Genomic DNA, 24624 nt, shown 5'->3' with positions numbered 1-24624 from the left:
GCCTTCCACTCCCAAGGCACCCACCTCTGGGGAAAAGGCCAGGACAGAGCACGAGAGCTTTTGGCTCCAAGAACTCGACCAATGCGCCCAAGCTTACTCCAGACTAGAAAACTCATACCAACAATGGACATTATTAACAACATTAAAACTGAAAAATGACCAAGAACACTTGACACCAACACTGGGGCTGGAAAGGCCTCCTCCCCCCCCCCCCCCCCCCCCCCCCTCAATACAGTTTGTATTTCTTGGAGTATTTATATGTACAAGTGTTCACGGGCCTCATGGCCAGATTCCTCCATAACATGGAGTGAGAACAACTGAAATACAATAAGATTTTGTCGATGAAGAATCAGCTGTCATAGTAGACCAAATCACAGGCAGTCTCCCACCTTCACCGGGTGAACACCTGCCCTCACTGGTCTTCCGGGACCGTGCATCAACAGGCACGCTCGTACTAACGCCTGGCAAGGTGAAGCACCGCGGAGAGAGAAATACCTGGTGCTCCCAGGTTAGCTTTTCTCCTTGTTTTTCCTCATACCCACATGACCTTCATTGGCTCCTCTAATGGTAAGGGCGCGGTCAGGGAAATCATGGAAAAAATCACTATCTCGGTGGCCTTCCATGGTGAAGGCAGCTGGGGGTGAAGCTTGCCTGGCAAAGCTTGTAAAAACAACATTTAACTTTAATTTTATCTGAATTTAAAAGAAAATATAGAAACAAATATCTGGCAATGGTTTTAATTCAAATCTCAGCAGAGTAGATCATTCCCTTTTTGTTGTACTCCTAATGGGTGCAAACAAGGCAGCCAGCCGGTACAAGTGTGGCAGCCATCAGGTACAGTAGAAGCAATCCAATGATGGGTACAAAAGCAGCCACAAGCCTATTCTGATGCAGCAACCAGGTGATGTTGATGCAGTGGCCAACAACAGGGTTGGATATGGGTGCTGATGCAGTAGTCGATAGGTTCAAGCGCAGCAGTTACAGTGTTGCTGTAGGCGGGATCAAACAGCAGCAACCAAGCAGCTGAATGGAAGTGTGTACAAGGCAGCAGCAATCACATGTGACAGGAGCTGTAGGCAAGCACCATACTTGCAGGCGGGTGCAATTCAGCACAGCAGTTGTAGGCGGGTACAACTCAGCAGCTGTAGGCAAGTACAACAGAGTTGTGAGGCGGGTACAAGGACTGCATACAGGCCAGTACAAGGGGCAGCCGGCTGGTTTCTGAATCCAGTCCACTTCTCCAATACAATGGGCGCCCCCTTCGATCAACCACCCACGTGTTGTCATCATTGTTTCCCATGCAATACATGCTTTAATTATTATTAAATCTTATTCAAAGGTTAGCTCTTGGGCACCCACACTAGAAAGTGTCCGGTCATTATTTTAAATGTGTGTGAACATCCAACCCTATAAACATTAAAGTTCACATTACTTCATGGATTTTACGTTTGAAAAGGCCAATACTTACCACCTGTTCACACGCCAGAACATGGTCACTGGGGTGTTTGACACATTCCGACTAATCTGGAAAGTGTGCTTGTCCCACTTGACATCAGGAAGGAACTTGTAAAACCACTGAATGCCCAATATTATGTGTGCTCCTACAAGAGGGGGCAACCATAAAATCACGCACAAACTCTATGCTTTGAATAACTAATTTAGCACCTAGAGCTTCATACTTACGCTCGTTGTCATGCCTGTGCTATAAAACCCTCAACTTGCTTGTGCACCGAAGTTAGAGGACGAAACGGGCACGCCGAGCGGCCTGTTCCGTGACCACGTCCTCCGTGTTGCCGCTATCAAACAAGACGACGACTCTCTAGCCACCTATGTAGCCAAAGGTCTTGAGCAATTCGTTGCGCTTATACTTGTGGTCATGGGCGCCCTTCTGCTTATCTTCGAGCTCTCGGCTAATGATTGCTCCAACTGAAGCATTAGGATTTGAAGAACCAGGGACAACCACTAGGGTCTGTGTGGGAGCTGGGCTCACCATGGAAGCTGTGGAGGCTGAGGTGCCAGTCTTTGGAGCGGTAGTCTTCTTAGGACACTCTCGAGAAGTGTGACCTTTTGTATGACAAAAGAAACACCTACCCTCCTTCTTGTACCGAGCAATCTCCTCAGCACTCAATTTGCCACGTGTCTTGCCTGCCTCTGCTTTCTGGTCTGGAGTAAGCTTGGGCGCATTGGTTGAGTTCTTGGAGCCAGAGGCTCCCGTGCTCTCTTCTGGGAAAGACTCCGTTTGGTTTTCGCCTTTTCCCCCGGAGGTGGTAACCTTGGGAGTAGCCGGCTGGGAAGTCTTGGGCTTGCCATCATTGTGCTTCATTTCAGCACTCTGCGCAAGCGAGAGTGCGTCTTTGAAGGTGGTTGGCCTAAACATACGCACCTCCCACTGGATTTGTGTCTAGGTCATACAGGAATTGCCCTTTCCTGTTCGTATCAGATAAGCCTAATTGCAAACATAAGTTCGAAATTCTGTTGGCAAACTGAAGTACTGGTTGCGTGTTTCGATGCGCTCCCCTAAACTCGTCTTCGAGTCGCTCAAGGTAATGGGGCGGTAGAAATCACTGCTTAAGGTCGCGGACAAACTCATCCCAAACATAAGCTGCCATTCCTAATCTAGTGTGGGCATGAGCCCATTGGGTCCACCAAGGAATGGCCTCACCTTTCAAGTACCAACAATTGGCTAAGATCACTCTGTCAGTATCATTCTTTCTAACTGCAGCAAAGTAAGCTTCAAATTGATGTAACCATGAATAAAGAGTTGTGGGGTCGAGTTTACCATTATACTTACTGAAATTCATTTTCTTGGAAAAATGATTTGAGGAAGCTGCTGGTGTCAATCTTGCGTCCAAAGCCGTAAGGTAACGCTCATGTTCCACACGAGTCGCATGGCTTCGTCTTCATGTAGTTGGATCTCCAATGCACGCTTTTGAACTCAAGCATCGAACTCGGTTGCGGTCGTGACCCTTCCAAAGGGTCCATGTGTAGAGGATCTGGAATCTGGGATACGGAAGGAGAGGCAGGAGGAGACGGAAAACGCGGAGTTGGCGAACGGGCGTGCTCTTCCAGAGCCAGAATCTGCGCCTACTGCTCTTCCAACTTGCTACGCTGGTCGTGATTGCTCGCATCATCTGTTGGAACATCTCTTTAACTCTCATGCCTGATGCCCTAGCTGGGCTGCCTGGTGCACTTTGGTCCCAAGGTTCTTGGTCTCTCTCGTTGTCGAAGCTCGCCATAGCAGGAAAATGCACCTCCTTTCTGGAGCGCAATTTGACTATCCACTATGTGTGTGGGAGACTTCCGGAGGCTGAAAACCAACCGTCCTTCGAGGGACAGGAGTCACTCCGAAAGGGGTGGTCCACCAAAGTCTGAAAACCAACCACACGAGCGAGAAAAAATTTCTGGTTTCTTGCTGAATCTTTACACTTGACGTAGGCTCTGATACCATTGTAACATGCGGAAGCTTCAGGGGGATCGGTAACTTCAATGCTCAGAAATCAGTACACTTGTCGCGACGAAATTAACGCACAAAACTGAATGTAGATGTGCAGAAAAAGAGAGAGAGAGAGAGAGGGAGAAGAGGACACAGTATTGGGTCTCGAATACCCTCTGTAGGGCCTCCACCTCGAATGGTGTATTTGCTTTTATTAGAATGATGCAAAATCTGGAAATAAAAGACTGACTGAACGTGTTTTGGTTGAGATAGATCTCTGCCCTTGACTGAACGTGTTTTTGGTTGAGATAGATCTCTGCCCTTGACCTTCAAATCTTCACCCTTGCATTAGCTTCTCCCTTGGCTGTCCTGGCCCTTGAGTAGCTGCAGCACTTTGTGAAGTATGAGATAACTAGGACTGAATTATGCCATGGGTATTTATACCCCTTCAGTGTGCTGGTCGGCTAGTATAAATCCAAGCGGCTGACTAATAAAGCCTCACGACTGCATAAAATAATATTTAATGCTGAAAAAAACCCTGCACATTCAGATCTGGCTTGCTGGCTGGCCAGCATGCACATCTGCCTTTGGCTGTTGGGCAGCCTGTGTGGGCTGCCCCACACCTGGCCGACAGGCCTTTAAGGGCTGGATGCCCTGTTGGCTGCCTGTCCAGAGGCCCTAGGGCTGGCCTACAGCCCTTCCTGCCCAAACTAGGGCAAGTGGGCACAACATGGGGCACTCTTGGCCCCTTGGGTTGGCTCTAAACCTCCCCATGCCCACTACATGAGCCTTAGGCTTGGTTCTGGGGTAGCCCTATGGGCTGGCCCCTATTCTACATGCAAACCTACATGTCTACACAAAGGTCTGGCATCCAGTATTATACTAGATACATAGAACCGTTGACATCATTCCAGAGGGAGACTCACAGCGCGGACTAGCACTGTTTCATGTGCAGGACAATGCACACCTGACCTTGGACGATTGGAGTGGAACTGTGGCTGACTCGTCCCGGACTAGGTTCACATGGGACTAGTTTTCCACCCCAGGTCCTGCACCTTATGTACAGAGATGTCTACGTGGCATCTAAGTGCGGGATGCACGTGACAATACAGCACCGGATTTTCCACAAGGCAACATCACATCTCTTGCTGATATCTCAGTCTAGAGCCAAGATACAAACATAGCTCCAAAAGCCATCCTATAAACTGTCTCAAAACAGTCCCATAATCAGCTCATAATCAGCTCATAGACTGTCCATAAAACAGCCCTTAAACTGTCCATAAAACAACTTGGTTCGGAGCCCAAAACAGCCCCGAATTCCATGCCAAATCAGCTCCAAAACTGAGCCATAAATCAGCCTCAGAGGAGCTCTCAGATCAGCCCCTCAAACAGTCCATAAACAGCTCCAAAAACAGGTCCAAAACAGGCCTCAAACCAGCCCGTTTCTCACGTGTATGAAACCTGTACAACCACTTGCACAAAAAGAGAGAAAGAGAGCTGTACAAGCTGCTGTGCCCTCTACGGCCAACGCAAGAGAGACACAACATCAATAGCTGCTGTACAGCCAGCGCAAAAGAGGGGGGAGAGAATATTGTAGTCGGCCAGCTTCTGTGCATGGGAGGAGAGAGAAGACTGCAGTCGACCAGCCCTGTAGCATCTCTGGAGCAAGTCGGCTAGCCCTGTATAGGAGCCATGGAGGTAGTCAACCAGCCATGTGGGAGCTATGAAGGAAGTCGACTTGCCAAAATCAGTCCTCTACCTTGCTTTAATAGAGTCAAGTAGCTATATTTGTAGCACTTTTCCTTTTGCCCAAAATAGCTGAGCTTGCCCAAAAATATCAACTTTTTAGCTTTTCTTGGCTTGTACTCCAAGTTTTACTCCAAAAATATCAACTTTATGCTTTCCTTGGCTTGTACTCCAAGTTTTAGGCCAAAAATAACTGAACTTGTCTAAATATATCAACTTTTATGCTTTTCCTTGCTTGGTGCCCACGTTTCATCTAGGCGCCTCCTTTTGTCCACCTGTCCATGCACAAAATAATAATATGTCTAGCCCGTCATTAATGATATGTGAACACACCGACTTATAAATATTATAAGTCACTTTGATTAATAAAATCCCATGTTGCTCATGCTGTATGGCCATTTTTTAGGCCAAACCATGACTGTAAAATGCTGTAGCTTTCTTTTGTGGAAAATCCCGTTCACACCTTAGTGTGTGAAACACTGGTCAAGACTGAAGGGGTGGCCCACCGGAGTCTAGAAAGCAACCACACAAGCGAGAAAAAAAATTTCTTTCTTTCTTTCTGGTTTTCCTAGCTGAATCTTCATAAGTACAAAATGATACTTGAATAGACCTCCCCTGATCTCAGCCACTGGTTGCTGTCAGGAACAAGTACTTGTGCTGCTCAAGATGAAAACCAGCTCTCCAAGCTCCTAAGATATCACTGCGTTTGCTAAAGAACTCTGTAAATACTAAGTTCAAGATTGATGAACCCATTCACAGGTTGTACTAGGGGGTTGGTCGGCTTGTGCCCAACCATACTTGACTTGCTTTCCTCCATCCAGTTTACACAGGATTGATGAACCCATTCAGCTTGTAATAGGGGGTTGGTCGGCCTGTGCCCAACCATGCTTGACTTGCTTTCCTCCATCCAGTTTACATGTGTGGCCACCCACAAGAACGTTCTGTCCACCCAACTTGTCCACATCTGGGCGCCTGTATATAGCTATCGTGGTTGCCCAAAACAATGCCCAAAGCCCTAGCAGTGTGGTCAACCAGATGGGTAGGGGTAATAGATATATCACACGCTCCCTTACTAAAATTACAGCTGTCCTGAGCTATCCGGTATCCAAATGAGACAAATTCTAGTCAAATTGTCTACAAGGTATTGACTAGCCTGAGCTTTGAAAACTGCTTAATGGCTGGTCTCCTCGGGCTAACAATCTCGCTGGGCCTTGTGAGCAACAAAATCCGCAAAGAGATCTCTTGATGAATCTCTTGATCACACACCCTCTAAACCAACAATTCTTGAAGTAGTTCTAACTTTTCAAGGGCATCCTTCTGTACAAGATATGGCAAGATGGTCTCCTAGTGAGAATACTCTCGAACAAAAGTCTAACTTACCTATGAAACTCCACATATGGACCACTAACCTTGGCTTTCCAAAGCCCACATATGCCTGCCAATGAATGAATCAAATGGAAACGCAGGTGTCCTCAGAATTGCTGCATAAAACCTGCGACCCCTAGAACCTCTGGCCACCCGTATGCTCAGATGAACATCTCCCTGCGTGCTGGGGGCCATTGTTTTGTCCTCCCTATGGTCACCTCTTGTGGAACATACTCCAAATAGTATGCCCTGCAATCCACTGAAGAAAATTCTCCGGTCTCTCTCTCTCTCTGATTAAGTACTAACAAAGCTGCCTAGTGTGAAACCTCATCCTTTAGCACGGCTTTTGGTGGTGAACAAATTTCCGTTGATATATTTTCATGTGGTGCCTGTTTGGTGGCGAAAAAGAAAGCGAAGAGTCTCCAGCCAACTCCTTTGTTGGCTCGGAAGAATCCTTTGTAATCCCCAGCGTTGAAGACCTACTTGGTAGTGTCAGTTGCTTGGTGTGGGGTGACACTCCCGCACTAGAACTGTGCTTATCTGCTCATGGCTTAAACGGTTCAAGGGTGACCTAGAACTGTGCTTATCCACTTGTAGCTTCAACAGTTCAAGGGTGGTGACAACGCTTTCTCGTCTGTTGCTAGGGATGACTAGCCTGCCCTAGACGGACGCATCGAGATATGCATTTTTTTTTTCCAACTGGCCTTTGGCCCAAGATCCTCCGATAGTTAACCAAATTTTCACCGCCCGTAGGCGCTTATTTATCCACCCATAGGCGATGCTGCTGAGGAAGCACCAAGGAGGATTTTAAACCCAGGACCTCTTGGTCCTAGGCAAACACCTTCACCACTTGAGCTATCACCTCATTGGCCATCGAGTTATGCATTTATGGCTGCCAAAGCAGACACTTGCACATCTAGATAGGCTTGCATGTGCTTCTTATACTTCCCATCAAGTGGGAAATTGCTGCCTCCTTGTCCATGACAAAAAGCTAGTAACCAGTGATCTGTCATGAAAATCCAAAAAGTGCTCTTTCCAAACCCCACCTTTTTGCACCACTCATTCTAAGGGGCGCTACTCTAACAAGCAGTATAACAAAGAAGACAAGCTCACCACCGCGCTCGACTGGTGGGATATGTACAGTTAAGCACAACTACCAATTTAAGTACTCAGTCCAATGCTTGCTGCTGCAGATCAGAATCAGCTCTCCAAGCCCAGGAGAATTGCTCTGCGTGCTGAAGAACTCCACTGGTACTGAGAGAAGGATTTATGAACACAATCAGCCTATAAAGTCCAACTATACTTGACCTGCTTTTCCCCTATTCAGTTGACATGTGTGGCCCCACCCAGAAGAACGCTGACCTGTCCGTCCAACCTGTCTGCTCTTGGGTGCATGTATACAGCTATCTTGGCTGCCCAAAAAGATTCTCAAATGCCCTGGCTAGAAAGGGGGGGCTGCTTGGTATCACATGTGGCTCTTCAGCTCAGCACAAGAATTTAAAGAAGATTAGTAGGTTATCGGGTATCTAATATTCCATGGTGCTGCCTTTCTCTGCAGACTCAAAAGGAATCATGCAAAACAATTCTGATTACTTTTCTCCACCTCCCGTGGAGGGTGTAGCTGGTGGTGGGACTGGCTATGGCTGGAATGATGCTAGTTTGAAAATGATCGATGGGAACAGCAGGCAGCAGTCAACTTCAGATTTGCTTCACATCTGGTCCATGCCAAGCACGGCAAATGTTGGGCATCAAGAGCAACCACGGCCACTTGAGCATGTTCACCTCCTTTTTCTATCCTCTTTTTCTCAAATTATTTTCTCATATTAGATTATCAAACTCCAACAAATTTTTATGACTAATGTGGGCTGTGATTGCATTGTGTTTCTAGATTGCCATGCTTGCTGCAAGAAATGAGAAAGAGAGTACACAGCTTGCCCTGCGGCCGAAAGTAACTTGGGCAGGTGGGGGAGTAGCTGGGTATGTTCAAATAAACTGCAGCAATCTCTGCTCCGACTCTTCCCATGTGTAAGATCACATGTTAATAATGTGTACGTTTGTAGTCCAGTTTTTGAAGGATGATCTTGCACAAGGTGATTGCTAGGTTTTTGAAATATGATGATTGCAGACTTGAAGTTGGGAAATCTGTTACCATACGACGTGTTGTGCCAATGCTTGGTGTACCTGATGCATTGGTTCCTTTAGAATTGCCATGTGGAAGAGTGGCCTTACATCATGGGTATGTTGAGTATGTTCGGTTTGAACAAGTTTTTTTACCAAGGGATATCGTACACTGATATCTACTCGGTGTGTGTGTGTGTGTGAAAGAAAGAAAGAAAGTTATATTAACATCTACGGAAGACCCCAAGGGCCTATGAGACCCAAAGTAATACAATGGTACCATGGATATACTAAGCCATGGAAAACTGAAAGAAAAAACATCTGGTAGTACATGTGATCAACAGATGATCTTGTGTAGAGTGAGATATGCCCTCCCCCCTCAATACAAATTGTATTTCTTAGAGTATTTGATGATTACAAGTTTCACGGGCTTATGAGCCAGATTCCTCCATTCGTGGAGTGAATACAAATGGATCAAATACCATAAATGTTGTCGGTGAAGAACGATTTGTTAATGAAGACCGTGTCACAAGTAGTCTCCCACCTTCACTGGGCTAGGCACCCGCACCAGTCTTCCGGGACCGTACACCAACAGGCATGCCCGTACTAACACTTGGCAAGGTGATTCACCACGGAGGGAGGAAACTTGGTACTCCCAATGAAAGCTTTGCTCCCAATTTCCCAAGCCCACTGACCTTCACTAGCTCTCAAAGCTTGAGAGCACGGTCAGGGTGTCATGACCCTGTGAAAATGGAACAGCACAAGTGTGGGCATGGTGGTTGCTGAGCAAAATAAATATTAAATGATTCATATTTGGAGTGCCCTTATGTCTGCCTGCAGAGTTGTGTTATCTGGCCCCTTGTGAGAGGAGGGGTATGGCAGATTGAAAGGGTGGAAACAGAGACTGGACAGTGGCTGTATGTTTGTGCTGAGTTGTGAAACCATGTTCATGGGATATGCCAGATGTGTGCTCAAGGCTGCCCGGCTGAATTGTCTTGGTTGATCAGAGGGAAGCACAGAGTGTTGCTTTTGTGGAACACGGATCTGTGTGTGAATCCTCTGTGCTAAGAGGTCTTGTGGGCTGCCAGATTGGACATACAGGTGTATTCTCCTGGCTGGTTTTGTTGTACTCAGGTTTACATCTCTTTGAATTTGAATAAAGAAATACCGAAAGGAGCTTTGGGGTCAACAGGTGTCGATTTTATTTCAGTTTTGGGGCACTCTAGCTCCAGTTTATTTTGTTTCTTATTTGGACTACAAGTGGAAGGGTGACTGCTAGTCTACCGCACTTTGGTTTCTACCAGAGGCCGGTTTCACAGGGCAAGCTCAGGGAAATAGGATCTCACAGAATCCCAAAAGAAAGAGAGAAGAACAAACATTTGCAATAGAAATTCTGCAAAACAAAATAGATAGATTTGATTTGTGCAAAATCTTGTTAAACAAGAGCAGAAAAACCTGCTGTTGCTGTATGAGTCGACTGCCATCCCACATGGAGTTGTACGGTACAACCTACAGGCTGGTACAGATCTGATACAAGCTGTTTGGGGTCATGTACGGAATGTACAAGGCTGGTACGACTGTGTAGAACAGATCACCAAAGAAAGAGAGACAACTGGGTCTGGCTTTAGCACGTCGGCTGTAGGGAGAGAGAACGTCGGGTTTTTCTTCAACATGTCCGCCACCGAGAGAGAGTTAGTCGGGCATCTTTTGTTCTCAGTCAGTCAGTGGGGAGAAATGAAATATTAACGTCTCTAAGAGGCTATGATGGCCCATGAGACCAAAACTGAGAGTACATTTGAAGTGGTGTCTCATCAAAGAGAACAACCAAATGAAACTGAAAAGTACAATAAACTGACTATCTTATAGTTATAAGAACTGTAAGTAAGACTCCTAGATGATATTGAGTAGAAAATACTGGAAAATGTATATCAAGTAGATCCATGTATGCTGATTAGTTGAAGTTCTGCCCTCTCCTCAGATCAAATATCTTCGCCATGGGGCTGTCTAGAATGGAGAGGTTATAGAAGCGAGGTAGGCACCTCTGATGCCGAGCAATAATGGCTCCGATCTGTTGATGGTGAGGATGCCGTGGTTAGGATCCAGGTGGGCGTGGCTGACGAGCACGCCATAAGACGATTGCTCTATCAAGTGACTCCTCGGGAGCATGGCTGGTGTCCTGATGGCCCGATGGACGAGGTATCAGGAGGTGTGTGGGCTGGATTGCTGGTGTTGGTGCTGAAGAAATCTGTCAGGATTCTCTGTCTAGGTACATCATGGCTCGGTCTCTCTGTGTCTCCTGAGCTCAAGTGGAAAAATCCGAGGCATCTCTGTCCTCAAACTCCATGACCCTGCATAACGGCCCAAAACCTTCTCGGAAGAGACAGTGATATCTCCCTCGGATCTCATAATAGACTGTACATTGGCAAATGTAGTGCTCCTCTGACTCTGCCTCTTGGTAGCATAGCTGACAAATGCGGTCATCCGAGATCTGAAGCAGATATCGCCTTGTCTCAATCCGCAGCTGGTGTGATGAGGTCCGGATCTGTCCAATGGCACAACGTATCCCATGTGATAGGTGTACATCCATGTACGCCGGACGGGTGATAAAACCATCTGGTGAGAGGTGCAAAAATGGCTCTTGTAATGAGCCATTTTCGTGCCTAAGGTCCATGTCCTCTCTGTTTCCACTCTGTGACGATATCCTTCCTAATCACGCGGTTCTGCTCTGAGCGGGTGAGATCCAAGAGTGGACAATCCAAGTTGTACTGAAAGGGTGGGAGTGCCTCTATCTGCAAACCATATAGGTCAAACCATGATCTCATCTGAGCATACCAACAATGAGTATTTCCATCCTCTGTGAACTGTATGGATGAGGTCAATGCCAATCGAGAGTACCTTTGCTGAGGGAGCTCCCATAGCCGCTGTAAAAAGGTAATTGCCTAGAATAGGGCCTCGGTCACTACTGGTGCGGCACCCAACTCAGCCTGAACAATCTCATGTGGTACCGATGATATGCTCTGAATCATGCGGGCAATCATCATAATCAGTGGTCTCTCCATATGCCTCCATCCCTCATCTGGCCCTCTTTGAGATTTGTGATGTATGCTGCCCCCGCAAATTGGAGCTCCGTATAGGAGGGTCGGTGTGACAAGTGTATCAAATAGCCACAATTTGGTGTGCGGCTCTTGAAAGTGTATGTGTGCACACTGCCTCTCAAGTGCCCCCAAGGCTGCATGCCCTCCAGCTAATCTAGCTGCTGCTGCCTCCGTCAGGGAGAAACGCAGTCCTGTGAAAGTAACTCCCAAATAGACATATGACTTGAAGGCTGATGTACTCAACCGGCTCCCCACGGAAAGTGAACTGATGCTCTGATCTCATCACCCATGCCTATGTGGTGTTAAACACCATAACCTTGGTTTTCCCAAGGTTCACTGTCAGATCTCTATCCACACAGAATGCCTATAATGCATCCAAATGTCTCTGTAATCCCTCCGGAGAGTCTGAGATTAGAACAATATCATCTGCATATAACAAGATGGGTGGGTGATAGCGGGCATCCTTGTTTCACCTCAATGTCATGCAATCTGTGCATAAGCCTGGCATGTGGTACGGTATCGAAGGCTTTGTGTAAGTCCACAAAGCAGCAGTATATCCTTCTCTTCTGTGCCCTGCCCTCTTCAATAACTGCCTGAAGTGTCAGTATGTGATCCAAGGTGGTAAATCCTCTCTTGAAGCCGGCCTGTCCCTGTGCTCAGTGACCATGCCCCTCTGCCTAGCGGCTCAGCACCGACTCCAATATAGAGCCATATAGTTTGGCCAAGTAATGACCAATCATGATCTTCTTGTAGTTGCCTGGTACCATGGGGCCCCCACTCTTAAAGAGTGGTACAATGGTATGCTCTGCCCAGCTTGCTGGGAAATTCTCACAAATGGCACAATTAAACACATGTACAATCAGCGGAGCCAAAGTATCGCGCGCATATGAGAAGTGCTTTCCAACTAGCCCATCATGATCCTGTGCCTTTCCATTCTGTAGCTTGTCTATCGCATCTAACACCATCCGCATAGTAAAAAAGGCGTTACTAGCCGGTCTAGCTCCCAGTGGAGGGGGCGTGGGGAGCTGTCCTAGTGCATCATATAGCTCTCTAGCATAAGCATGCCATGCCTCAGGTGTAGTAATCGGAGTACCAGATTGTCTTTCCTGAAACATCTTCCATGCCCTCTTGCTGTCTTTCCCCAGGAAGAGTTGGTAGATCTCCTCCTCTAACTTAGCCAGGTAGGCTCATTTCTTCCTCCACACAAGGCGTCGAAAGATCATCCTGGCCTGTCTGTGTGTGAGTCCCAATGTCAATCTCACGTTGTAATTGTGCCCGCATCTCATGACACTCATCATCATACCAACTGTTCTGTGGGGCAGTGCTGCGTGAAGGGGTGGAAGGGATCATAGTGCAGGGAAACACATATGAGGTGGATGCATGTAGTACATCTGCCAATCCTCTCGTAATCTTGTCCAGATGCGGGTCTAAAGCAAAGAAGCCATCAGATGTTGCATCTCGGTAAACCCCAGCTGTCTCACGTGTAAATTGATATCTCGGGTACTTAGGTAGATGAGTGGCTGGCCCATCTGTCGGGGATCTACCTACTAGTGTGAAACTCAGGTATGCATGATCGGTTGCTAATTGTGAAATCCTGCACATCAGGTATCAATGAAGGAGATCCCATCAAGTAGTCCAATGTGCTTGCTCCCCCTTAGAGTTCCAGCAAGTGAGAGCAGCTGATCCTTGCCATCTCGATAGGCCATTGTATATGACCAACCCTTGTGCACTCCCGAGTGTGAGAAAATGCCTGCCATAATCTCTAATCTCCCCCTGATCCTGTGCTGATCTCTGCAACCCTACATCCTTTGCTGTGATCTCCTGGTACATAGCCTCATGAGTATCATACAACTCTGTGTGCTCTGTGCCTGTACATGCATTAAAGTCTCCCAATAGTAATATGTCTCCCATGCTGGCAAACCTCATGATATCATCATATAGTGGCGTATAGGGCGACTCTCTTGATGGTGCCAACCTGGAGTTGGCTGGGGGAAAGTAGCACACCGCCACATATAGCTCGCGGAGCCCCCCTCTGCATACTCGGATCCACATGTACCTTGCATCTACATCTCTATGTACCACATGTATTCTGTCACGAAGCTCCTTCTTGAAGAGTATTTCCACTCCTCCAGATCCTCTGGTACCTCCCACTGTGCGTGGCTGAGGGCGGAACACTGATTCCCACCTATAACCCCGCACGTCAGGGAGCCTCTTGTTTGTGCACACTGATGGGTCTCCATATACATAGCAATATCACTGTGTCTAAAAGTATCCTCAAAGTATCTTGCATCTGTTCTAAGGGCTCCATTGCAATTCCACACCGTGAATCGCAAGGTCTCATAGGCCGCACACCGTCAGGCGGGCCTCCTCTCTGTAATGATGACTCGGCCATATTTGTATACTGCCCATTTCCCCTCTTTCCTTGCCTCAAGCACACGCGGCATTTGTTCCTTCCGGTGTGCTATCTGTGCTGGTGTAAGGTCCTTATCCAAATAAATCCTCTCTCCCTTAAGGGCCATCCTTTTGGAGAGGAAGGCCTTCTTCTTCTCCAAGTCACCAAACCTGATGATCAATATCTTCGTACATCAGTGGCTCCAATTTTTGTTGCAAGAGCTTTTGCATCCTCTTGGGGATTCCCCTTATCTTCCCAACCAACTACGCGTACATGTAAGGCATGTGCCCGTCTCTTGGTTTCCTCTTCCAATGTAGCATTCATCACCTCTACTTTATTGAGGACTGGTGTATCCTTCTGCTTTACTACTTTAATCCATGGGCTTACTTCCTCAATTTGTTTCTTTGTGGCACTGGCAATTTCAGCCAATGAATGCATTTCCTTCTCACCCGCAGCCACTTTTGCCTTACATGATTCCAAAGTGTGTTGCATTTTTGTGATGTCTTTTTCACGGTCAGCCATACATGTCTTCAAGGTGCCTTCCTAGGATGCAACCGTTGTGCCGATCTCCCGGAGCATGTCATCCTTCCATGAGAGTAGCGCAGCAGACACAGGTTGCGTAGGTGCGGGCAGTGAAGCTGGTTGTGCGTAGCGCTGTGGGCACATGTGCGAAACGGGCAGAGAGTGTGCAAGCAGAGGGCAGTGGGGTACCAACGCCAGCGGCGCAAAGTGCGAGCAAGAGAGAGAGAGAGAGAGAGAGAGAGAGAGAGAGAGAGAGAGAGAGAGTTAGTCGGGCTAGCAAAGGCTCTTACCACCACGCCATCACCTTATGTGGCCTCCGTCCACCCTTCGTTTGTGTCCAATCTTCATGGCAAGTTTCATTTAGACTAAGCTTTCTTTTTTGGACACCCTAATAAGTTGGGCCTTGGGCACTTTAGAATATTCTCCACCCACTTACTATTATGTGTGAACTTGCAAGCCTTATAAATTTTAAGGTTAGAATAACAATATTAAAATAAATGAATACACCATACTTACCACCTGTTCACATGCAACAAAACATGTCAGAATACAAATGAATACACCATACTTACCACCTGTTCACATGCAACAAAACATGTCAGAATACAAGGCAAGCTTCACGGCTCACTAGAAGGCGTCCCCGCTCGGTAAGTGGCACATCAAAGCAGGCAAATACACAAATACAACTCACGCGAAAATAGTTTCAGACATGCAAAGATGAATGCATGTGCATATGTAATGGACAAAATCTCCCTTTCATGAAACTTGTACAAAACATTCTAGTCCGGCACAAATCTGCGCGACAGAATGTGAAAACCCTGGCTTTTCTATGGAGTGACAGTCCCATACACAAGACGCGGTACAAACACGGGTCCTTCCATGGAGTGACAGTCCCATGGACAAGACACCGTCTTGGTCATACAGGCTCCCGTCCATACGGCACGATCTTGGTCACACACGGGTGGCACGAAAATCCAAGCGCAAAGTTGGGCACTTCTACATGGGCCGCATGCACACTCTCTGCGTAGGCTTGACTTGATCTAAAGCTCCTTGACCTCGCCCAGCGGAGGGTCTCTAGTGTGTTGAGATGAGAAGAATGAGGGGAGGAGGGACCTGCTTCTGTGAAGTGAAACTGGTTTGTGTCCATGTGACACAAAGTGACTCGCCCTTTCACATGAGACACCGGCCTGGCCTCATGTGAACATGGCACAAATCTGGCTGCTCTATGGAGTGACAGTTCCATAGAAGTGGCACCCGAAATGGAGATGGACCAAACGTGCGGCCAAATTGTGACATCCCCCTTGTGAGACAGGCTGCTTAGGATCTAGCCCCACATACTTCCGCAAAAGACTCACGTGAAAGCCTTGTGAATCTTCCAATGGCTGGGTAAAGCAAGCTTGTAAGCCACTTCATTGATTTTCTCAATCACCTTGAAGGGTCCATAATACCGAGTAGAAATCTTAGGGTCTGATCCCTCTCGTCCTGGCCTCTTTCGATGCCTGGCTTTCTCAAATTTCAGCAATACCCAATCGCCTTCCTTGACTTGCATGTCCCTTCTATGCTTGTCGGCAGCCCTCTTATGCTTGTCTTGAGACTGTGCAATGGCTGTCCGCACCTGAGTAAAGGCGACATCCAAATCATGCATATACTCATCAGCGGCAAAAATCTCATCCTTTGTATGAAAGATGGGTGGCAAAATCACTCTGTCATAAGTAATCTCAAACGGGGCTTTTCCTGTGGAGGCATGTACCGTGTTATTGTAGGCAAACTCTACAAGTGGAAGATACTTCTCCCATGCATTCTTTTGATCTGCCACATAACATCTTAACAAATCCAAGACAGCTGAATTTTCAGCCTCACTCTGACCATCCGTTTGCAGGTGATAGGCTGATGAGAACTCAAGCTTAGTGCCCATGTTGTCAAATAGAGCCCTCCAAAAGAGGCTCGTAGTCTTGGGATCTTTGCCCCCAACGATAGACTTAGGCATACCATGATGCTTAAATATCTGAGCAAGGAAAAGCTTTACCATATGATTAGCTTTAATGGTTTTCTTGACTGGCAAGAAGTGAGCTTGCTTGCTAAACTTGTCCACAATGGTCCAAATAGCATCATTCCCATGCAGGGATCTAGGCAAGTCCATAGTAGTGCTTTCCCATGGTTGTGAGGGAATAGGCAAAGGCTGAAGCAAACCTGGAAGCTTTTGCCTTTCAAATTTCACCTTTTGGCAAGTAATACATGCGCATACATAAGCCTCAATGTCTTTTCGCATGCTTGGCCAAAAGAAATCTCTCTCTATCATACGTGTCGTAGGTAAAATACCTCTATGACCAGCATAAGGTGGAGTGTGACATTCCTCCATGACCTTTGGATGCATATCCTTCATCACACATAAGCCGTTATCCTTCATGAGATAACCCTCTTTGATCACATAAGTGGCATGTGTGTGACCAGCCATCGAATCAGCCCAAATATGGCAAAAATTAGCATCCAAATGGTATAAATCACGCATGGCAGTCAAGTCCCCATGTGAGGCCACTGAAACGGCAGCCACATATGGCCTCCTGGACAAGGCATCTATAGAAAGGAAATTTGCCATTCTCATTTGCATCTCCGAGAGCTTTGTTTGATTGGACTTCTTATCAGCTTATCACCCTCAAACGGATGGCCAAAGCGAGGCTGCAAATTCAGCCGTGTTGGATCTCTTGAAATGTTATGTGGCGGATCAGAAGTCTTCTTGGGAGAAGTACTTACCGCTCGTGGAATTCGCATACAACAACACGGTGTATGCATCTACGGGAAAGGCCCTGTTTGAGATTGTTTATGGTAAGGTGGTTTTGCCACCCATCCTTCGCACAAAGGATGAGATATTTGCAGCTGATGAGTATGTAAGAGACTTGGATATTGCTTTTGTTCAGGTGTGGTGTAATGAAGTGGTGGATATAAGTTGTACATATGAAGTCAAGGGTCAAGCATAAGTTGTATTGGGCCAAAGGGTCAAGTGTAAGTGGGGACATAGACTTATGGGCCAAAGGCCAAGTAGGGTGGACATTAATAAGTATGTGAAAAGGGGGCCATGGTATATAGGCCAATGTGAATAGTTAATCACAATTAACTCATACTAATCAAATTACAAGCTAATCAGCTTTCATGGCAATCTTGCCCTTCTCCTTACCCATGGATGGTGCTCCTACACCCATGTCTCCACTCCATGCTTGGAGTGGTCATAGCTAGTTCATTGCAATGGTATCAGAGCTTTCCATTGATGCTCTTTTCCCCAAATTTCATCATGGTTTGCTGCAGAAATTTTAGCTCCTTTTGTGCTCTAAAAAAACCCTAGTTTCATCAATCTTCTTGCTCCAATCACTCCATACCTCTTAGCCATCACTTAGGCAACATTATGGGAGAGTTATGGAGCACATTAGACACTTGGTTGAGGCTTTGGAGAGGGCTGAATTGGGCGGCGAAATCCAGGGCTGCAGGGCGGTGATTTTCGTGAATAGGGAGCCAAGAACTAGTCAATCACATGCTTAAATGCTTCATTTGTCTTAGCAATGGTGTTTCCCATCACATTTGACTAATTTGAGGCCCTATTTCTTGAGCTATGAAGTCCATGGAGTCTCCAAAAGCTATAAAACAGGGATCCACGTTTTTCGTCAAGGCAAGGGCATTCTCTACCATACACTAATAATCATGGCTGTGAGATAATCATTGAGCATTTGCTAAGCTTCTCCTTGCATTTCTTGCTTGAATCTTGGAGTTCTTGAATCTTCCCTTGAGATTTAGGGCTTTTTTCCAAGAAACCCTAACTTCTTGACATTGGCCATTCCAACTTGCCCATTAGTCTTGTCTAATCATCATTAATTACACTAATGATGCCATTACACAAGCTAATGCTTCAAATAGACCAATGATCAAGCCATTTGTATCAAGTTTGGGAGTTCTTGATCAAATCCATACACCATTGGAACCATTTGATGCTTCTTCAATCATTGGTGTGACATTCAAGCCATCTCTATGCTTGGGAATGTCAAGATACATGCCAATCCATATGCCTTTTGCTTCAGCTTGATTGTTGCATTGGTGTTGATGTTGTTTGGAGAATGGAGCTTGGGAAGTGAAAGTATAGCATGAGTACATGCTAATGTAATAATGAATTGTGCATGAGTTCATACAAAGCATTGTAAGTCATCATACCTACATCTTTGAAGTTCAAATCACACCTATCACATCACTTTGTACCCACATTTTATTCCTAGAATCTTAACGTGTGAGAGAGTACCTTTGTTGGGTGTTGGACTCACACACTCACACACACAAACGTGCACATTAGGGTTAGGTGCAGGGTAGAGAAGCTCACACACAAAAATGAGAGAGAGAAAGAAAGAAAGAAAGAAAGATTTTATTAACGTCTTCCAAAAGACCGAACTCGGCCTATGAGACAAATCGGAGTACCTGTATGGAGTATCCTCTGTCATCCCAACAAAATGAAAAAGTACTGAATAAAAAAGCTGAATTTGGGTGTGCAGGGGATGGAGCTCTACTACTAGAAGAATGCAAAGCTATATGCATGGAGTATACAATCATGATATGCAACCTAGCTAGCTCCATCGTGTACCATACTGGGGGTATAAAATGGTATACATCAGTGAAGGGGGTGTCCACAGCTCCGAACATGCCTGGGTGTGCTCTGAAGCGAGCCAGTCGCTCCGCACCCTCTCTGTGAAACTGAGCTCTGATCTCTGTCATCTCTCTCTGGTATAGGCGTGGTGTCCGAAAGCCAGGTGTCCTCTGTCTCCTGCGGGCTCTAAGTGTCTCTGCTCTCTGGAGAGTAATTCCCTGCCGTGTAGGGGCTGGGAGGGGTATGGATCTCTGAAAAAATGTAGTAATCTGTGTCTGTCGCCCCCCCTCTGGAGCTGTCTGAGCCTGTAATAATGTCTCTCTGTGGCGCTGTATGTCTAGAATGTATCTCCCCAGTATGCGCTGGTCTGCTGCCTCAAAGATCTGGCGTAGGGAATGTGGCTCTCTGAATAAAATGGGATATCTCTCTCTGATGGCTGTATATGCTCTGCATCTGCATACATAATGCTCCTCACTCTCCACCTCCTCTCTGCACAATCTGCATACCCTCTCCTCTCGGGGGATCCGTGCTGCTCTGCCAGTCTCAATCTCCAATCGGTGTGATGAAACTCTGAGCTGACCAATAGCCACTCGGGAGCCGTGTGGTAAAAAGCCCTCCATGTATCTAGGCCTCTCTATAAATCCATCATCAGTGATACTCATGAAGTGATCTCTGTAGTATAGCATCTTCGGTGGCAGAGGCTGTGTAGGCGATATCCATGTCTCTCGTGTATAGAGCTGCCATAGATCCTGTCTCAATACTCTGTTCCTCTCACTATGAGAGAGACGGATATGTGGTGCATCCCTGTCATACTGGAACGGTGGTAGATGATCCATGTCTAGGCCATGCTGTGAGAACCAATGTGTGACCTGTGCATACCATGATCCTCTGTCTCCTGCCTCAGCCAACTGTCTAGATGCCTGAAAAGCTCTGTATGATAATCTGTCCTGTGGCATCTCTCTGAATCTGTCTAGCAGGCATATAGTCTGAAATATGGCCTCTACCATCATAGGAGGCGCAGCAAACTCTGCTCGGATAATGTCATGAGGTACTGACGGTTTGCTGCGTATCATGCGTGCCATCATGAGGGCCTGTGGTCTCTCTATCTGTGTCCACCAATGGGTAGCAAGGCCTGGCGCCCATACTGCTGCTCCATACATCAATGCCGGTGTGATTAATGTGTCAAATAGCCACCCCTTCGTCCGGGGCTCCTGAAAATGCGCCTGGTGGCACTGTCTCTCTAGCATAGCCAATGCTGCATATCCCCGTGTCAATCTAGCTCTGGCTGCTGAACCCATGGTAAAGCGTGTGGCTGCTGCAGAGAAGGTAACCCCTAGCCAAAAGTGTGGTATCCACAAAATGCAAGTCAACCCTTGCATGTGTGCCACATCCATATAATATAGAAGTACAAAATATTATATGTTAGAGTGTCCTTTCACACTTGATGTCCAATGTGAAAAACCACATGGGAAAAAGTGCCCTTGGTTAAGCCGTGTTCACACATAGCACTACCATAAGTGAGCATATGCCTACAAATCCCCCCTGTAGTGGAAGTGTGAACCTGTACAAGGTAGCACATCACTCTCTGTATGAGAGTAAGTCCAAAGCTTTGCGGAAAGCTTCAAACTTTTCTCGAGGTAAAGCCTTTGTGAATAGATTTGCAACATTATCCTGTGTAGGGCAGTAAGATAAACTGATCTCCCCTGCATGTAGCCTCTCTCTGACATAGTGATAATGAATCTCAATGTGCTTGGTACGTGCATGAAATACTGGATTTCGTGCCACGGCCATAGCACTTTGGCTATCAGTGAGAATGGTGGTGGGTGTTTGCTGACACTCACGAAGATCAGCCAATAGTCTCCTCAACCATACACAATCTACTATAGCTGTGTTATATTGTATTATTTTTCATTTGTGATCACCTCTTATCTATTAAAAATGCACCACGGGATCTTAGGTGGTGAGTACTAGTTGTGGGTTAAGTGTTTGTATAAGCTAGAGTGGCCGAATGAGCCTTAGGACCTAATTTTTAACTTTGGCCACCCAAGAGTGTAAACCCTAGAAGCCACACATAAACGGCAAAATGTAACTCTCACCACTTATTGTCTTATGCATAATCTAAGTGAGTGCTCTTTTCCTCTCCTCCCTTTCTTATCTTGTGTGTGTTAAGCTCTTGTGTGCTCCACTGGCTGAGTGAGAGAGAGAGAGAGTGAGGGTGGGAGTGCGGCGAGGTGGTGATAGAGTGGATCTTTCAGGTGTGGTGGCTATGTTGCAACAAGATGTATGGCCTCCTTTTCCCTTTGGTGCTCGAGTAACATACGTTCTCGATCGAGCTCTCGTTGGAGCTCCTGAGCAACTAGTTCAGCCGGACGCCGGTCTTCTTCGATCCTGCGTTGGGCTTCCTTATAGTCCCCTCTATCTGCTTGTTCTTGTTGCTTTCTTGCTTCAGCTTTAGCTTTTTCTTCTTTTCTTCTTACTTCAATTTCAACTTTTTCTTCTCTCCGTCAAACCTCGTCTTCTCTCCTTTGTTGTTCCATCTGAAAGAAGAGGGAGATGTAGTTGGGGGTTGCTGGAGGAGGAGGTCGTGTTACTGTTGCCTACAAGAGTTGGAGACACTCCATAAGAAGCTGGTTCTGAGCTTTGAGTAGAGCTATGGTATCTGCGATAGGCGGAAGAGCAAGGTCTCCTTCGGGGGAGACGTCTTCCTGTTGATGTGTAATCTCCTCTGTAGACATGATGCTGAAGTCGGTGGTCGTGTCAGAACGCAATCTGACCATCCAAGGACGCCCTCACGCTAGGATGCGGTGTGTGTGGACAAGCTGACTCTGATACCAATGTAACATGCAGCGGAAGTATTCGTAATTAAGGATCCTGTCACACAAGTCTCACACCGCCTTCTGTATCCTAAGTTTCACAAGAGTAGCAATCCACTTTTATGACATCAAACTTTAAGAGAGAGAGAGAGAGAGAGAGAGAGAGAGAGAGAGAGAGAGAGAGAAACTATACACCGTATGGGGTCCTAAATTACCCACTGAAGGGCCCCCTATCCCGTTACCGGAATAGTATTTGCTTTATTACTTTGAAGAGAATGACTTTGGACTTAAACCTTGGTCGTTTATGGCTGAGACGAAGAGCAGATGTTACACAACGGCACTTTGCGTGAATACCTTGTCAAGTGGAAAGGTTTACCTCATAATGAAGCAAGATGTCAGCCCGCCTCTATGTTGGAGGGGATGGAACATCTTTTTGATGCATCCGAGGTGCATTCTTGAGTCAAAACAGTAAAAAATAGTGAGGCATAAAAGAGGTTCAAATGGATGCAATTGACATATACACTTCTTAGCCATGATTGGCAATGTGTTGGGGAGCATTTCATGAAGTTTTGGAGGTCTCAAAGGCTCAAATTATGCTCTTTTGGACAGCTTTGGCAAAGAAGTGTGAAGTGATTCATGTTGATGCTTATGCAAACCATCCATACTATGGTTCTACCTTGAGCATGTTTCGAGGACGAAACATATTTGGGTGGGGATGGTTTGTAATGAAGCGGTGGATATAAGTTGTACATATGAGACTAAGGGCCAAGCATAAGTTGTATTGGGCCAAAGGGTCAAGTGTAAGTGGGGACATAGACTTATCGGCCAAAGGCCAAGTAGGGTGGACATTAATAAGTATGTGTGAAAAGGGGACCATGGTATATAGGCCAATGTGAATAGCTAATCACAATTAACTCATACTAATCAAATTACAAGCTAATTGGCTTTCATGGCAATCTTGCCCTTCTCCTTATCCATGGATGGTGCTCTTACACCCATGTCTCCACTCCATGCTTTGAGTGGTCATAGCTAGTTCATTGCATGCGGATGGCCATTGCAAGGTCACAAGATAAGCATAAAAAGGTTGATGACAAGCATAGAAGGCAATTGGATGTTAAAGAGAATGATTGGATATTGCTGAAATTTGAGAAAGCAAGGCTTGCAAAGAGGCCTGGCAAAGAGGGTGCATATCCTAAGCTTGCAACCAGTTACTATGGACCTTTTCGAGTGATCGAGAAGATCAATGAAGTGGCTTTCAGATTGGCATTACCTAGTCATTGGCACATACACAATGCTTTTCATGTGAGTCTCCTTCGCAAGTATGTAGGGCCGGAGCCCAACGAATTGGTCATTGAGGATCCACCAGAAGTGGATGAGCTTGAAGAGATCTTGCAGCCAGAGCAGATTGTGTATCACAAGGAACTCAAGCTTGCTGTGCAGGCAAAGTTGTCAGGCGTTACCTTGTAAAGTTTAAGAACTATCTTCCCATTGATGTTAAATGGGTAGATGAAGAGTTCTTCAGAGATTGCCCGCATGTGCTTGGATGCTTTTTAGTTGCAGACAACTGTTTAGAAGCGGGGGAGATGTCACCATTTGGCCACCCAATTGGTCCACCCGTGCTTTTTCATCATGTATGTACATTGGATTGATGTCAGTTGTATATGCCGGGGATTGATGCCACTCATGTGACACTGTGGACTTGGCTTTCCGTTGGGACTTGTGCCTCTGTGTATATGCCCAGAAATGCCTGGTGGATTGGTGTTTCATTGGGTCTGGTACCTCGTTTACTTGCCTGGCGTATGTCTATTTTGGTATAGTCTCATGAACGGGGATTGTCCATAGCAATGTTGCATTGCATAGCATCTTTATGTGCTTGCTTGCAATTGAAATTGCATAGTGTTTTCATGCTTGCTTGACCAATGTGTAGTTCCGGATAAGGGGACGCTCGCCCGTGAACCATACGTGTGAAACTATTTGCTGACATGGTTATGTGGCATGTGACAGGTGGTAAGTATCGGTCATAAAGCTAGCCTTAGGAGTTAGCACTAATTTATAACTGAGTGTGTACACACTTCATTAAGTTTTGGGCGACCAAAACTCACTTATAAATTATAACCAGCCCGGTGTTTACACACACTGATGTCCCGAGGTGGACCAAACCTAATGTCCACCGCCCAGACCTTATCCCCTTTGTACAAAGGGAGTAACCAACCATGTGTCTACTCTAGCTTGCAAGTTGCACCACAAAGCACCTACCTAGCATCTAGAGTGGACAACTCACCACCTCACTCTTCACTCTCTCCCACTAGCTCAGTACTTTCATAGTTTATTTCATGTTCATTTTGTCCTTTTTTTCTGGACATCGAGAGGACATTGACAGTTGTACATTGATTTGTCTCATAGGTCGAGTTTGGCCTCTAGTAGACGTTAATATAGCTTTCTTTCTTTCTTCCTTTCTCTAGGATTGTCTTAGGACTTTTTGTAGTCCTTTTTGTCTTACTTTTGATGAGACACCATCAGCT

At 46.3% G+C, this 24624-nt stretch overlaps 1 protein-coding gene across 1 annotated transcript in view; it reads left to right on the top strand.

Moving 5' to 3' along the window:
* Window positions 1–24624, top strand: part of LOC147626953 (alpha-1,6-mannosyl-glycoprotein 2-beta-N-acetylglucosaminyltransferase) — a 174361-nt gene that overhangs the window by 36058 nt on the left and 113679 nt on the right. Inside the window, exons 2-4 of the mRNA XM_086815509.1 lie at window positions 8103–8320; window positions 8433–8569; window positions 8670–8780. Of these exons, the coding sequence (XP_086671635.1) occupies window positions 8117–8320; window positions 8433–8569; window positions 8670–8780 (452 nt within the window). The 5' untranslated portion in view covers window positions 8103–8116. The remainder of the gene's footprint in view (window positions 1–8102; window positions 8321–8432; window positions 8570–8669; window positions 8781–24624) is intronic.

The sequence above is a fragment of the Cibotium barometz genome, chromosome 21, assembly GCF_041138505.1.
Source record: "Cibotium barometz isolate CiBa-2024 chromosome 21, ASM4113850v1, whole genome shotgun sequence".
Lineage (NCBI taxonomy): Eukaryota > Viridiplantae > Streptophyta > Polypodiopsida > Cyatheales > Cibotiaceae > Cibotium > Cibotium barometz.
The sequence above is the reverse complement of the archived record's forward strand: the minus strand, read 5'-3'. Positions and strand labels throughout refer to the sequence as shown.